This window comes from Belonocnema kinseyi, chromosome 7, assembly GCF_010883055.1.
Source record: "Belonocnema kinseyi isolate 2016_QV_RU_SX_M_011 chromosome 7, B_treatae_v1, whole genome shotgun sequence".
NCBI classification, from domain to species: domain Eukaryota; kingdom Metazoa; phylum Arthropoda; class Insecta; order Hymenoptera; family Cynipidae; genus Belonocnema; species Belonocnema kinseyi.
In genome coordinates, this window is record NC_046663.1 from 139565722 (window position 1) to 139583265 (window position 17544).

Here is a 17544-nt window from a genome sequence, read left to right on the forward strand (position 1 = left end):
TATTACGTATTTTGTCAATGACCCCTATATATAATATTAATAATTAATTAATAATTTAATTAAAATTATTATTTATTTTTTTATTTAATAAAATGTGAGCGTTCGCATGAAAACAAAGTCAATGAAAATTCAGCATTCTAAGCCGCTATGAATTTATTAATACAAATTTGAGTCCGGCAGGCTAAGACCTCCTTAATCACACTCAACTTTCACTCCATCACGAAAGACACTGAAGTTTTTAAACAATTTCTTCAGATCCTCCTTCAAAACTCTTAGGAGGGACTAGACTAACTAGAGAACGATCCGCCGCGGTTCACGTATTCTTGCATACTGTCTTTTCTTAATTGCTTTTCATCATACACTTATTCGTTACACCAATAAACTCACAGTGCAAAATCTCTTGAAATCCTAGTTGCAAAGCTTTTCGTAAACATAACAGCCGCCTCGAGTATAATAACAGCTCGACTAACATTAGAGTTTAATTTTTATCTAATAGCAAAATAAATGCCGCCCACCGTGTAAGCTATTGTAATGAGTACTAAAATAATTTTTTATAGGTCTTAGCCGCCTGCCATGATCCATTAGTACGTTAGTGGTGCGAATAAATTAACAAAAGAAAGAATTGCTTATTTTACACGATTTCCTTAAATATATCTTAACATTAAATTTTATATTTCGCTTCCCTCTTTCGATTTTATAGGTAAGAGGCAGATTTTAGTAATCGGTCGATCATATTCAGAAGTGGCAGTTTTTACTCGAACTGATCGTACTAAATCGTCCCTTTCCTTGTAACATTTAGTAACTCTGCCAAATAACCATCGACATGGTGGCAGCGAATCATGTTTGATGACAACAGTATCACCGATCATGAGATTTATAGTTTTATTGAACCACTTGTAGCATTTCTGTAAGGATAGTATGCAATCAATAGCTCATCTGCTTCAATAAATTTCAGAAATTTTCCGTACTAATTTCCAACGTGCCAATCGGTTCCCTGCAGTGAATTCTACGGATGGTTCGGGAATGCTGGTCAAAGGAGCCCTAATTAAAAAATGGCCAGGTGTGAGATAAGCGAAGTCTTCTGGATCATTGGAAAATGGAGCGGTAGGGCGAAAATTAAGGCACCTTTCAATTTGCGTTAGGAGAGTAGAAAGCTCTTCGTCAGAGTGTATGCGCCAACGATTCGCTTTAGATGGTGTTCAGAACTTTTAACACTGGCTTCCCATAAACCACCCTAAATACGGTGCAGCTGGTGGTATGAAATGGCGCGAGGTGCCTTCGGTACTGAATTCATTATGCAAATTACTATCGAGACTGAGTTTCAAATTAAAATTTCTTAATTCTTTATCAGCCCCGTGAAATGTCGTGCCATCGTCACTATACAAGTGAGCAGGTCTTCCTCGTCTAGAAGAGAATCGCTGGAATGCGGTCTTCTGCCTTATAACCTACCCCTGATTATAATCTACCCCTGTATGTGTGAAAGGCCGATTATGAGTTACTCTAAAATCAGGTAAGTTTCCCATTATTTGATGGGAAAGAGTCGCTCATTCTTGCGTACATTATAAGCAATCCTTGATTAAGCCTTTTACCACAGGGCGCGCTCTTAAGATCCAGAAAAGCTGCCTGACCGTATGCAAGGTCAATTGTAGAGCGAGATAGTCAAACATTGAGGTTTAGACTTTGGGCATTTAGAGTGTTTAATAACATAGGCATCAACAATCCTCTTGCAATAAGCAGTTGCTCAGAGCAATTTAGGCCAGGAGGAAAATTTGAACTTTAAATCGAATGGACTTTTGATTTCACTCAATACGTGGTGGCGTTTTTGAACTCGCGGTTCTAAGTCAGATGGTTTCAAAGAATTGAGACGATGATCTGGCCATTTTGTTGAATGTAATGGTTGAGAAATAACGCCATTTGGCACAAGGGACTATCTCGTGAATTAGCGAAACTCTATTAGCTACAAAAATTGGCCAATTAGAAGGGTGCTTACCCAGCCAAGCCAAAACAGTCACTGAATCAGTGTGACGAAAAGTGGGGACATTTTCAAGCGACATTGTATCCATGAGGAATTTGAGTACCTTAGTAAGCAAGGCTGCCCACATAATTCTAAATGTGGAATTAAGAAGTATTTAAGAGGGGCCACTTTAGATTTAGCCATTAACAAGCTAATGTGAGCATTATTTAAATCTTTACTGAGAATTCTAAGATAAACAGAAGCGGAGTAAGTTTTATAAGAAGCATCCGCAAATCCGTGAAGCTCATAATTTAAATTTTCTTGCAGTTGACCAGTCCATCTAGGAACTTTTAGAGATTCTAGTTTCTCCAAAGTATTGTGATAATCAAACCAACGAATCTGAAGGTCGTTAGGCAACTTCTCATCCTAATCAAGCTTCCGTAGCCAAAGCTCCTGCATCAATAACTTAGCTACTAGTATTAATGGAGTTAACCAACCCATCGGATCATATAATTTAGCTATTAAAGAAAGAACGATCCTCTTAGTTGGACACTCCACTGAAGGGGAAGTTACCTTAAAATGAAACGAGTCAGATTCAAGATCCCAAAATAAACCCAAAACTTTGAGCTGAACATCTTTAGCTAACAAAAATTCTATAGTCCTTTCATGCTTTTCAGAAGGACAATCTTCCAATAATTCTGAATCATTGGACGCCCATTTTCGCAAATGGAAACGGCCAGCCTCCAATAATTGGGATACTTGCTGTCGCTTTCCCTTGGCTTGTACTTTAGTTTCCACACCAAACAAAATATCATCGACGTAGATATTGCTTTCCAGGATACTTTTAGCTAAAGGAAACTTACTGCCATCATCACGAGCTAATTAATTAATTACTTTATTAGCCAAGTAAGGAGCACAGGCAGTGCCATAAGTGAGAGTTAAAAGCCGATAGGCCACTACATTGTTATCAGGTGAGCACCATAAAATTCTTTAATAATTGCAGTTACGAGCATGTATCAAAATTTGTCTAAACATTTTTTGTATGTCAGCCATGTAAACAAAACGAGGCAATCTGCAGTTCAATATAATAAGAATAAATCAATTAGAATCTTTGGACCAATATGCAAGTGTGAATTTAAGGAAGTATTGTTCGAAGTCAAACTTGATGCATTAAATACACTCTTAGTTTAGTAGTGGAACTACTTTCTCTCAAAACCGGGTGGTCTGGTAATTACAAAATCTGAATAGAATTAGCGCTCTTCTTCTCTCACAAGTTCCATGTCCTAGTTTCTCATATTCAGATAAAAAAGCCGAATATTCTTGGAACAATTCAAAATTTTTAGTCAATCGTCGTAGAACTCTCTCCAATATGATTTTTGCTCTAGAGAAGGAGGTAATGATTTTTATTGGGGGCTCATTCTTGGATTGTAATCGTATTAAGTACCGCCCATCATTTGTGCGTTCGTACGTCATGAAGAAATGTTCCTCCCAAAACTTTTCTTCGTCAGTCAGGGGGTCTGTATTAGGGAGTTCTTCCGATTCCCAGAACTTAGTCAAGTCTTCATGCAAGACTTCAGAAGTTATACTCTGATGTATTGTAAGTGCAATGCTTGTCTCTATTTTACTTTCCATAATTGGATCCGACAAGATCTAGCCAAAAATGGTAGAATGAGCTGTAAGAGTGTTTAACACATTCTGCTCTAGGCAAGGCAATAAGTACAAGCGATATTTGTCAGCACCTAAAATTAAATATATTTTTTGGAAACTAAAGGAATTAGGATGGGCTAAATTTAAATCAGGCAAATCAGTTTGATTTTCCGGATCAGGCCTTTCAGTTGACGTATAAGAGGTGAGATGGAGCAATACTAAAGCTTGAATAAGGACTTTAGAACAGTTTTTTCAGTGGGAAGCAAATTTAACCGAGCTAATTTTCTTGAAGAGCCAACATCAACTCCACCAAACCCATAAACTATTGCTTTAACCTTTTGGAAACTAGGATTCAAAATTTTCATCCCTCTTTTTAAAATGAAACAACATTCCGAGCCTTGACTCAATAAAACCCTAAATTTATAAGCTTTCCCGTTATGAGCTTTCAAGGTAATTATTGCTGTTGCTAGTAATGTTGAACGCGATAGATTTGGGTGATTATTTAAGAAATGGAATAAAATATAATTTTCTGAGTTATTATTAAGTGAAACATGATTTGCTCTCGCCATCTGAGCTATATTACCAGTATCGTTATCTGGTGAAGTAGAAGAACTCGGAATTGGCAATTGATAATGTAGAGACGTAGTGTCAGCTGATGGCGATGTGATAGATTCGAAATTATTGACATGCAACAAGGTGTTATGTATCCTACCGCATTTATTACATTTCAGTTTGCTTGTACAGTTAAAAGGCATATGATCAGGCGTAAAACAATTATAATAACCGTGATGGCAAGTGACAACTTCCTTAGGACCTTCAACTGACAATCTTTTAAGTTGAGAACATTTAAACAATGGATGATTTTCCTTACATAAAATGCATTTGGAGGTGGAAGATGCATTATGACTCCGAAACCCTGATTGTCTAGCATTTTTGTTCTTGTCTTGTGAGCTCATTTTAGTATTAATCCTCGAAGCTTGTATCGCTTCTACAACGCGAATACGTTTTTCTAAAAACGTATCGAGTTCTTTGTAAGTAGAATAATCCGATTCGGAACCAATTTGCATCTCCCACTCCATTAACGATTGAGTATCCAGTTTTTTAGTAGTTAAAAGGACTAATAAATCACTCCAATTATCAATTGGACGGTGTAAATTTTTGAGAGTCGCCAGAGACTCATTAGTAGGATCGCGCCCTTTAAAGATGACTTTAAATAATGTAATCTAGTCACATTTGATAAGGAATCATTTTGAATAATTAGCGCATCAAACAATTCCATTAAATTCTCCCAATCCTCATAATCCCCAAAAAATACAGGTAAAGTAATTTGAGGAAGTTTTACAGGCAAAAAATCACGTCGAACAAACCAGTCCCCTGCAACGACTGTACGTTAGCGTTAGTTTGCCAGTGGGCTAAGTGAAGCGTGCAGCGCAGATGGCGCTGGGAGTTTTTCCAGCCCATTTTTACATGGCAAGAATAGGCCAAATTAGTTTGAAATTAATTTAATTTATATTATTCGTAATGAGAATTGGTTTTACGCATAGCATAATTAAAGCTCCATATCTTGTTAAATATAAGAGTGATAGTAAGTGAAAAAAATCATTAAAATATTTTTATCTAGCTGCGGGAAGTTGTGATTGTTTCCAATCGTAACTTGAAGTAACTCAATTTAAAGTATTTTTCAACTCAAGAAACAAAATTAAACTTATAATTATACTAAATTTTATTATTGAATTTCAAATACGTCTATCAAATTTATATAAAGTAGTTTTGTAAAAAATAAGTTTGAAAAAAGCATGGTGATACAACAAATTTATTTTATGAAAAATAATAAGAATTAACAATGTCAGATATTGGTATAAGTTAGTAATTCATTAGCAACAGTAGTCCTAATACAATAACAGATGATGTATTGGAATAAACGAATAAATCAATTGATTGAAAGACTAATTAACTTAAAAAACCTAAATTTAAATAAATGAACTGAGAAGGTATAGTTTTGATTTTTTTTTATCTTTTTATGAAAGAATTAAAATAATAAAGATATCATTTTACTTCAAGATAACATGTTCCATATTTCTCATAAAAATACATAGAGTTTTTATTAATTTTTTTATATTTACACGAAAGAATTTTTAAAAATAAAAGTATAGTTTCAATTTAATACAAAATGTTCAATATTGTTTATGAAAACACAGTGTTTGATTGGTTTTTCATATTTCTACAGAAGAGTTTTATAAAATACAGCTTTTATGTTATTTTTTTTTCTCTACGCAAGATATTTTTAAATGAAGACATCGTTTGAGTTTCAGATGAAATGTTCCATATTTATTATTCAGGGTGACCCGGAAAATCTGAAAAACCGAGAAATGACAGTGAATTTATTTTTTCACCGGGAATTTTACAAATTTTTAGAGCGAAAAAGTTCTCTCCAAGTTTGATCTCAACAGTTTTTTAAATCACCAATTGAATTTGAATCCTTTTCAATTATGACATCATTCAGTTTATAATGCGTAATCAAAAAATCTTCTACTTCAAAAATTTTCTATTTTAAGTTTTAAATTTTAATTTAAAGAATTTTAATATGTAGTCTTGAATACTTGCATATTTAATAACATCATAATAACTTCATTATAATGCATTTCTTATCAAATATTGTTTCAGTCTAAAATATTCCATTTTAATCTATTCAATTTAAAATTTGTTTAATTGAGAAAAAGAATCATTATTGAATAGTTAGAAATATTTCGCCAAATATTTAAAAGTAAAAATTTGAAACTGAATTGTTTTACATAGAAAATGTTTTATTTGTAAGTCACTTTGTTAAATTTTGACGTATATATAATAATTGAATACTTATTATTTGTAGACAAAATTTAAGTAATTTTAAGAGGTATTTAAAAGTTTTGAAAAGTTTCAAAATTAATTTTGAACTTGGAATCATTTAATTTAAAACAAAATGTAGATTTTTGCCGATTAAGAAAAAATTTAGAAGCTTTTTGAGAATTGTCAAAGGAATTAAAAGAATAAAAACATTTTCTTAAGATTCTTAGAAAAACTGAAAATAATTTTTAATTTTAGAAATTTTTTGAAAGAGAATATTCCAAAAGATTCAATAAGATTTCTAAAATTGCTAAGAAAGAATCTGGAAGATTTTAAGATTTTTTTTTTAAATTTGTAGGATGTTCTAAAAAATTACCGGGAATATTTTTCTTGGATTAAAACGGCCACCCTGTTATTAAAATACTTAATCTTGATTTTATTTTTAATATTTCTACACAATAATTTAAAAATATAAAGATATAGTTTCAGTTTAAGATAAAATCGTCTATAATTTTTATTAAAATGTACAGTTTGTATTCATTTTTTTTACAATTCAACGAAAGAATGTTTAAAAATCAAAATATCATTTAAGATAAAGATGAAATGTTTCATATTTTTCATTCACACATGCACACGATACTTATTGCAATTTTTATATTTCTGCGTAATTTTTTTGTTTGAAATGAAGATAATTATATGTAAAGATATTATTTTATATCTTACAAACAATTCAAACAAAAATATTAAAACATTAATTCCCAATTATTATATAAACAACACTAATATTAAGACTATTAAATTAAACAACAATCAATTATTGCAACTTCCAGAACAGTAGCTCCAATCCTCTGAAATCGTGTTTCGCTCCCACAAAATATCTTGTGTAAAAAAATGTCTCGCGCGTGCCGCATTCGGGGTTTACAACAAAATTTTCTCTTAAGATGGCTTTTTGTCAGACTCTAACATTTTCTTTACCTTCTGGCACATAAAAGAAATTTAATTTTTTGGAGGAGCTGTCATAACCCGATATTTACATGCAGGAGTAACACACTGCATTCCACCCATTTTTGTTATTTCAGTGCAAGCTTTTAAAGTAGTAAAACTTAAAAAATGTTCAAACTTTAATTTGTCATGCATAAAACCGAATGCCATTGCGAAGAATATGAATCAAGTTAATTTTTCACTAATCTTTCCTATGCTTGCCATATAAATATAGGCTGGAAAGATTCCCAGCGCCATCTGGCCTCCACGCTTCACTTGATCGTACTAATGAACTAACTTCGATGCAGGGGGCTGGAACAAACTACGATTGATTTAAACTATCATTCGAGCTAGCTGCTGGATTGATTAAAAATCGTGAGCACTTAGATACGCATCTTCAATTGCAAGAATTTATTTTTACTAAAATAGTCGAGACTTTCGCATTCTGCCGTGGTCGATGAAGCTTTAAATTTTAAAAGTAAATTTTCACGTTTCTCCCATCTTTGATCCAACAGTTCAATTCTCGATTTTACTATAGCTATGGTAATGTTGGACTTGCCTCGCTTTTTAAAATTAGTGTCAGTCCTCAATATTGACTGACAGACTTCTGTTAATTCTGAGAGCAAAGACTCCATTTTTCTTGCAATTTTTAACAAAAATTATACTGCAAGAATATTCTTAGTAATAATTTTAGGAGCCGCAAGCTCAATTCACAAAAATTTGAAATCTCTTATTCGAGAAATAATAATTGAGTATCCGAGAACAAAATACATAATTTCGAAATCGAATAAGATAGTTCATATATCTACGCAGAAATTGTGGCCAAATCATAAAAATAGTTCACCTTAGAATAACTTCAAAAATTGTAAATGATTGAAAGTTACCTTTCCAATCTAAAAATCTGAAATATAATCAGGAATTTCATGACACATTTGAACCTTACACAAGTAATAGTGACAGCTTTAGGCTGTTGACAATCATCAGTTGGTGAACTTGTTATTTCCTCACTTGCGTGGAAAATTACGGCTGACGGATGCTACGAAGACTTTATGAGAGAAAGAGAGCACTCAAAACATGATGAGAGAGAGGCAAAATAATTTAACCTGGTAGCAATTATACTTTGCTCGATGACCTCAAGTGTATACACCTTTAAAATTTGCACGTACGCGCTTTTCACAGTTATTTATCACAACATGTTTCATTTTTCCTTGATTGAAAATCAAATGCACTAAGTCCAACCACAGCGACTTAATCTTAAATTTTATGCAAAACTCTCTTGCTTTAATTTTAATAAGCATTTAAATTTGAACGTGAACCGCGATTTCTTCGTCGAACGTGACACTCAGAGATCTCAGAATGCCGATTACCATTTGAATGTTCACAAACGGTCTTTTTTCTAAAATAATTCGCACTTGTTGATAGTGAGCGAAGCCTTTTCACGACAGATCCGGCTCGAATGACCAGATTTTGAGTGTTCTCTTTCTCTCATAAAGCCTTCGTAGCATACATCATCCGTAATTTTCCACGCACGTGAGGAAATAACAAGTTCTCCAACTGATGACTGTCAACAACTTAAAGCTATCACTCTCTTACTTTTGTAAGGTTCAAAAGTGTTATGAAATTTCTGATTGCATTTCAGATTTTTACATTGGTAAGGTAACTTTGAATTATTTACAATTTCTAAAGTTATTCTAAGGCAAACTATTTTCATGATTTGGCCACAATTTCTGTGAAGATATATGAACACTTTTATTCGATTTCGAAATTATATATTTTGTTCTCGCATACTCAATTATTAATTCTCGAATAAGAGATTTCTCATTTTTGTGAATTGAGCTTGCGGCTCCTAAAATTATTACTAACAGGGTCATATAGCTAAATAAATCCCCACATTTTAAGTTCAAGCCAAACCCTTTAGATTGAAAAACTAGTCACCGGGGAATTTTTGCCGTTCGAACATCGAAAGTCTGATTTTCAAGAAAAAGCATCTAAAGTTAACAAGTGCCATTTGCAAACACGTTATACTTTTCTTCAAACATAAAATATACAAACTTCCGGTTGCTTTTGGAACATTTTCATAACGATTCTCTGATCGCGAGACATTATTAGTACCTTCTACCCAATTTCCTGTGCGACTTGAAATGAATGCGCAAGAAAATTAGCGAATTGATCGCATAATCTACGGCCCGTGCGTCTCAGTCCAGCTAGTATGGCTGGCCGCGAATACGTGTTGATTTTATGTCGTTTGATGATTGGACTTACATCCGTACGCAAAGCCTGTTATCTGGGTCATAACTGAATACCACAATCCAGAGAAATTTATGTTTAGAAATTGTATAGACTCCAGGACCACGCAAGAAGATCTCATGCATCGCACTCGTTTTTTGCACTTTCTCCACTTTAGAGCAGAGGCCTTTTAAAGTTAAAAGTCGAATCATTCATTGACATCTGTCATTTCGTAATTGTAAATTATCTGTTGTGAAAGCTCTTTTGGGTTTAAACTCAGCGCTTTGATTATTATTGTTCTTTTAAGAGTTCTTAAATTCGTTCTATAAAATCTACCTCAAATATTCATTTTCTGGGTAACTTTCAGTAGACCCTGAGGTTGAGGATATATTAAAATAACAGTATTTTACAAAATAGTACCGTTCATTCAATTATGCCTACTCGTATAACGATGCACTTATCAAATATTTCTAAAAGAAAACTAATATATTTGTGAGCTCCTTCAAAATTCAGTTTCATATTAACGCTTGAACAATTGATATTGATTATGCTTATAATTTATATACATAAATTGATTCGCTAGACTTGACACAATATAGACTCGAAACGAGCTATTTTTTTCAACATATGTTCGAGAAAGTTTTAAGCTAAATGTTGAGCCGAAACAGCGAAAGTATAAGCCTCCTAACTTTACCTCCCAACTCTGCAAATGCAGAAAGTTTTTTAACTCTACGGTGCACATGTGCAGCCTAACCCGCTCGCATATAAACTAACTATACTTCAAAGTACGCATACACTTATATTATTCTCACACTGCCGACTAAAATGCGCTACTTTGCGCATCATTTATAAGGCGAGACCACCGAGTCTTCACTTCAAGAGTACCCGAGCTCTGTGGCGTTCATTTTTTAAGTTTCATAAGAAATTGGATATAAGGTTGTTAATACTGAATTGTGATCACAGAATCATTATTGATACTATTATGGAGACTGGAAGTAATAGTCTAAAAGGCTACCGACGTAACGGATGTACGCACTTTTTCTTCTCTTTACAAATGATACATAAAAGTATACCTGACCCGGAATCGCATGTCTGTGTTTTTTAATGAACTATCACTTTGCTCGGGTTAATCTTAAACCTGCATTAATTGCCCGACTAGACGGTCGTGACATCAATAATTGTTATATTTCTGCGTATCATCAGTGTTCGAATTTCCGACAGTTTCGATTGAATGGTAATTCTCTATACTTCGTATTCATCCTATAATGGCCAAATTAAACTTAAAGCCTTCGGCATTTATATGATCGGATTAGAAAAATTGTAATCCTTGCACGGTTCCGTACTAATCTATATGATTGTTTTCTTGAAAAAAAAAAACAGAAATCTCATTATCAATAGAAATTTGTTGTTTGAAATTAATTTATGAACCCGTGATGTCACTCCTAAACCGGCCCATCTGGCGGGTGGCACTATAAAGGTGGCAATACAGGCTGTTGAAATACGCACTATTCTCTCGGTTTTATGTATGGACATTTGGTTTTATGAAATCTATGGGCTTCGATCAGTTTCGGGTATATTTATATATCATGATATGATGTTGCTTCATATTGCAGGCCTATTCGAGATTCAATTTAAAATCGCGACTGTGATTTTATAGTGTTGTGATATGACGCTTGTTTGGTGTTATTATTGATCAATAGATGTTAAGTGTTTTACTTCTTACTTATACTGCTATTAGGTTGAAATATCAGTGACGCACACATACACACACTTCATAGCCTAACGCAAGGCCTTGCATTCGAACTGGTGTGTACCGCGCCCAAGATCGATTTTCCTGCACGCTAGAGGAGCTTTACCAACACTCGAAGACTGTGTGGCGTCACGCTCATAGATCATGCCCAATACTCTGTAACTTTGATATTTTTTATTTTGCGATACAACCATCAAAAAGGTCTATGTCAAAAGTTTAACCATTAGATACTTTTTGGTGCGTATCCTGTCATCCTTGACCTCATAAGCTTGTTGGTAAAGGCGCTGCACCTATAGTTTTTCGAGCGAGATAATGACTCCAAAACGGGTTTCGCATTATTTCAGGGCCAGCGCATATAGACTCACTATTTTCTTACAAGCCCATGTTTCGGCGTCCTGGTTAATCAGCTGGGCCCATCTTGTGGCTTCCCTTGGAATCCTCCGCTTACTGCACTTCCTTCACCTAACTCTACGTAGGCTTTTAGCCATCATGTTGAGGTCAAGGGTTTTTACCTGGGTGCAGGGAATTAACTCAATCACGCTCGAAGCATCAAGGAGTTTATTGAGAACCGCTTTTGGGAGCGCGCGGACCTCGGATTCTGCTTTTTCATGGTTTGTTTGCAATGGCGTTTTCTTTTTCTCTTTCCTAAAGGCAAACAACAAATGTGGGAATTGCTTCAGCTTGTATCTTTGTCTGAGTCCCCTTGCAGATCGTGTGCTTTAAATGTGCTGTCGTGTTAGCCTCCTTGAATATCTTGCCTAGTGTTTCAGCAAGATAATGGGTCCCACGAGCAGCGAAGGTAATGAGGTCCATCAAGCTAGAACATCTCCCGACAGAATTTCTAAATTATTATTGCATAATTTTGCTCTTAAAAACTAAGAAACTTTAATTAAAAATCAACCCCTATCATCTGAAAAATAAGAAGAAAAATCAAGTATGCACTCGGAATAAATATAAACGTATCGGAATTTTTAGCTATTTTTAGACTAGAATACCCAAAAGTTATTTTCCAAAATGTATATTAGAGGCTTCGGATTTTTTTTAACGCACCAAAAGTAAGAAAATTAATTGTACGAAGAACACCCATACACTAACACCTACTTCTAATTAAAAAATTAGATCTCAAACAAACCACAATTTAAGCTGCATTCAAATAAAAAGAGCTATAAAATTTTTAAACTGACTAAAATCGCACTTGATACTTTCAAAAGACTCAAGTTGAGATCCCCACCCCCATACTAATAATTAGAAACTTTATAAAAAGTCACTCCTAGCACATCTAACTGGATCCATCTCAGCTGTGTGCTGACACTTTATATTGAAATTTACGAAGTTCGTTCTTCTTCAGTTATTAATTTTTTTTTCAATGTCTTAAAACTAAAAAAATCATTTAACAAGTAAAATTATCTTATAACAAGACACTTAAGGGAATGCCTGAAAAATTGCAAGCAAAAATATTAAAAAGCTTCAACGCAATACAAAATTATGGCTGGGTCTTCAACGACCCAATGAGGGCCTCAACGTTATACCGAAGTAAGGAGACCTTTAAGGGCTAATACTACACGGAGAGAAATTTCAATAAATTAATTCACGGAACTGCTCCTTCATTTTATTCACGCTTTGGCACAATGACTAAGATCTTGGAACCCTTGCTTTTAAATCAACGGCCGTTGCTTTAAAAATATGGGTTCCGAGATCTGAGTTCTTGCGCCGAAGCATGAATAAAATCAAGTTGCAGTTCCGTGAATTAATCTCTTGAAATTTCTCTCCGTGTAATGAAGGCATGTGGATAATAACTAGAGACTTATGAAAGTATCAAATGCGATTCTTATCAATTTTACATACTTTTATTTGTTTTAGTTCAACGCAGTGACCATTTTGTTTGGTTTCTTCCACATATTTCGTAAGATTTTCTGTAGGGTTTTTTTATTTTTTTAGAGGGAAATGTTCAAATTTCATTGTAGAGGTGCTAGAGGAACATAGATGTTGGTGTAGCTTTTGGTGTAGCTTTTCTACCATTTTGTCCATGTTCACATAATTATAAAATAATAAAAAGTCTCCAGGAAGCGATCTTGTACCATAGACACGCCATATAGAAAAACACTCCCTGGTGCCACGCAGATTTCAGCACAGTTGGTTACACCTTGGCTAAAGGGTTTTTCTTTCAGGACCATGCCTGGACCATTGTTAGCGACTGCTTATCAGGTATGCAGAAGATGCCCTTACATACAGTGGGACTGTTTAACGCTGTGCTCCAAAATAATGGGAGTCTGTCTCGCAATAGTTTAACTGTCGTAGAAGAAGTAGTTGATTGCTTCAAGATTATTTTACTAATAACTGATCTTTGTTAAATATGACCAAGTGCTTACTACATCATCGGGACTAAATTGCGGTGAGGGTGTTTGGGGATAGTTTAAGTACCGTAAGAAAGTTGTCGGTGGTGTACACTATCAAAAAGGACGTAAGTACTTGTTTATTCTAATTAATCAGGTCTTATCAACAACGATGTCAAAAGTTATCGAAAAATAGTTATTTACTGAGTAAAAACTAAGTTTGACAGATAATATGTGACGTCCGGCAAGGAAAGGGCCCAATTTTTTATCGTAGTTTAGAAGATATTCGCAGTTTTTGTGATCATACTACATTTTGTGCTTTATTTCGTGACCGTATAAATATGCCCCAACAGTGACCAGAAGTCGGTCAATTTTAAGTTTGAATAAAAAGCATAACAGGGACGCTTGCGGCACTCGTAAACTTTAGATGCGTTTTTCTTAATAATCAGGTATTCGAAGTTCCCACTTCAAATGTGTCCCGGCGACTAGTTTCCCCACCTAGAGGGTGGACCTGGGCTTAAAATGTCGTTAATTTATACGGCTGCATGGCTCTATATTTCACTACTCTAACTATTTATCGACAAAGTAGACCCTTTACTTGCAATACACTACATATTATCTCTCAAACGTACTGTTTCAATACTTTTTTTTCGAATGATATGATTCAGAATCAAGCAGTCCTATTTATGTGTGTGATAATCCCCTCTCAATAATACTGCACGAAGAAGAACAGTTCACAGGAAATTTGAATTTTTCAGTGATATTTATGAATAATTGATAATCCTCTCTAAATACTACAGCACGAAGAAGAACAGTTCACAGGGAATGAGAAATTTTTAGCAACTGCATTATTATATATGTATACGTTGTTCTATTTAAAAAATAAGTTTCCCTTCTGTATATCTATACAACATCATTTTTATCTTAAGATCCCTTGTTTTGCTAAATATCTAAATGAATTATATTAATATATTGTTTTACCATCATCTGTTTTCAAACCCATGTTAGTGTTCTTTTGTAATGAAGCTTTCGGAATAGTAGTAATGATTCCAAGGTTCACTGATCGAGGACTGTAGTATATGTGGGCCCAACCGTCCCCGCAAATAATAACAAGAGCATTTCGTCCATAGTTGAAAACATCACCTACCGTTACGCAAGATATCAATCCAAGACCTGATATCTTCTGCCATAATTCAGGACCCTGTAAAGTATAAAAATTATAACGTGCTATAAGTATCAGGCACTTTGCCTTACAAATTAGTAATGTAAATATAAAACGAGGTAAACAAAATACTATAATCTACATTATGATTGAGGGATAAACATATTTGCCTTTCCACGAAGAAAGATAACTCTTGGTAGCTGCATTTTATAGGAGCTTGACGAATTAACAAAGTTCCGAAGTAAATGGTATGAGAAAAGTACGGTGAACAATCAACAACTTTTCATTAGAGTAATACGCAATGTTCCAATATAATTATCGACCTCAAAATAAATATGACATGTTGTTGCAATAAAAGTTAATAATGATTATTACAAGCAAATTCAAGAGAAAAGTAAAAAAAATATGTGCCGTGCATGTATGTATTCTTGTAGGAACCCGTCACGGTATTCAATACTACAGACAAGCCATATACGCGGACGATCTTTAAATTTATTTACTTGGCGTGCTACAGAAATTCCCTAATATGATCCACCCTATTAATGAAGATATTACAGCACGGCTGCCCAGAGAAGAGATTGATGCAAAACGCAGACACATAGTGACTCGAAAGGTGATTTAGAGCAACAAATTAAAAAATAAATGATATGAAAAATATAGTATGTAATTGAAAATTAAAAAGATTAATATATTATCAGTAAAAAATGAATTATTCTTATAAAAAAGAAGGTACATAATATGCGTTGTAAAGTAGGTGGGCAATACAACTTCAAAAGTATTGCAAAATCTAAAAATAATTAAATGAAAGATGGCAGTAAAGATGTAGATTAACGAACAGTTTTATTGAAAATAACTGAGGATTATTTAATACACCTATTGAAAGTAACTGTGCACGTACATCTGCTTTATTTACCCGTGTGAAGTATAATATAATAATACAGTTGACAGTTATATTTGTAATTGAATTCAAGCATTAACCCTTTCGTTGGCAGAGAGAAATCGACAAAAAGTGCCCAAAATGACAGGAAAATTTTTTATCCTGAAAATATGGACCCTGTGGTTATGAGGGCGCTGATTACGAATCTGAACTTAAAATTCGAAAATTAAAAATGGCAGATCGAATATGGTTGACGAAAATTTGCTCGAGGATAATGTAAAAGTTATGCTAAAACTGATGAAACTTTATTTGAAAGAGTAAGTCATCAACCAATCATATATCTTTTTGTATTTTCATCCACCACTTTGGATCCGCCATTTTGAATTTGCAAATTTCGATTTCAGATTCGTAATTAATGACCTCAAAAATCCCAGGGTACCAATTTTAAACTAAATCAAGTAAAATTTTCGATTTTTGTCAGCCTTATTGGCGCCACCATTTCGGATTTTCCAATTTTGATTTCAGATTCAGCGAGCCCAAAACTCCCCATGGAAGACTTGGATCCCAAATCAGAGCAAGTTAAATGGGGAAAAAAGATTGACGCACTATTGCGCCAATGCCACACAGGGCACCGATTAATTTGACGCACTATTGTGTCAATGCCAAAGTAGGAGTTAATAACCTATTATTCCATTCATAGAAAAATATTTAATTTTTTTGGGCATGATGTCCATACAAAATTGTGCTTCATTTGTTAGTCTCCCAAAGTACCTACTTCAAAACATATCTGTAGCACTAGATGCTTAAATCTAGGTTACGAAAGCATGATACACGAGCCACCACCACGAGCATCTAGTAATGAGTAGAGGACAGTTCAGGTGGAAAACGCAAACTGGATGTGTCTACATTAGCTTTAAGAGCTCATTTTATGTTAGTCAAATTAATTACGATTTTTTGCAACAACTCAGTGAAGAATAAGATTGTGAAGTGAGGATTAGGCACGTATCCAAGATAGTTAGAAACATCTACAGTGTTAGGTACCTTCTAATATCACAGCGAAATACTATGGGTGTACTTGCTACACAGGGTGCCGCAGGCTCAAGTGTCCAGACTTATATAAATGTATAAAAATTATATATATATATATATATATAGAGAGAGAGAGAGAGAGAATTTTTTTACAAAAATCAGTACAGCTCACGTACGCACGACTGTTTTAATCGCGAACCTGATTGGTCCAGCTTGAATATACTTGGACGATTTGAAAAGATTTGAAAATAATAAAAACTTAGAAAATATATATTAGGTGTACTTATAGGATATTTTAGGAATTTTTTATGGTTTCAAGAAAATGAAAAAAATTCTCTTGGTTCATAAGATCAATCAAAATGATATTTTATTATGAAAAATTAATTTTAAGATTACACTTAAGGGCATGTGACACAGCTAAATACCTATTTTACCGACTACAGTTTTTCAGTTCACTGAATGTTTTTTTGAACCTCAGAACTTTTTTTGTAAATAAAATATCGAGCTGAAACTTTTGGAAATGTATTAGAGTACAATAAAGTATGTTTAGACTTTAACGTTCCAACTTTTTTTATACATAAAATATCGGTCTCAAACTTTGAGAAATGCAATAGCCGAAAGAAAACTACGTTTAAGTACAAAGCTTAATAATAAAAGATATAAAAAAATATATTTCAACAATCAATTCCAACGGCATCAGCCGGTAACGTTTTACACGAAAATACGAAACCTGGCGGCCACTAGACGAGGCTCTAGAGAGTT

The 17544-nt window shown here is 33.9% G+C and overlaps 1 protein-coding gene across 4 annotated transcripts in view; it reads right to left on the minus strand.

Annotated features, from left to right (window-relative positions):
• LOC117175902 (KICSTOR complex protein ITFG2-like) overlaps nt 1-17544 on the minus strand; it is a 187177-nt gene that overhangs the window by 112798 nt on the left and 56835 nt on the right. For 3 of the 4 annotated variants that reach the window (XM_033365730.1, XM_033365731.1, XM_033365732.1), the window contains exon 2: nt 14696-14915. In XM_033365730.1, the coding sequence (XP_033221621.1) occupies nt 14696-14915 (220 nt within the window). The remainder of the gene's footprint in view (nt 1-14695; nt 14916-17544) is intronic. The other variant, XM_033365733.1, reaches the window with a different exon arrangement.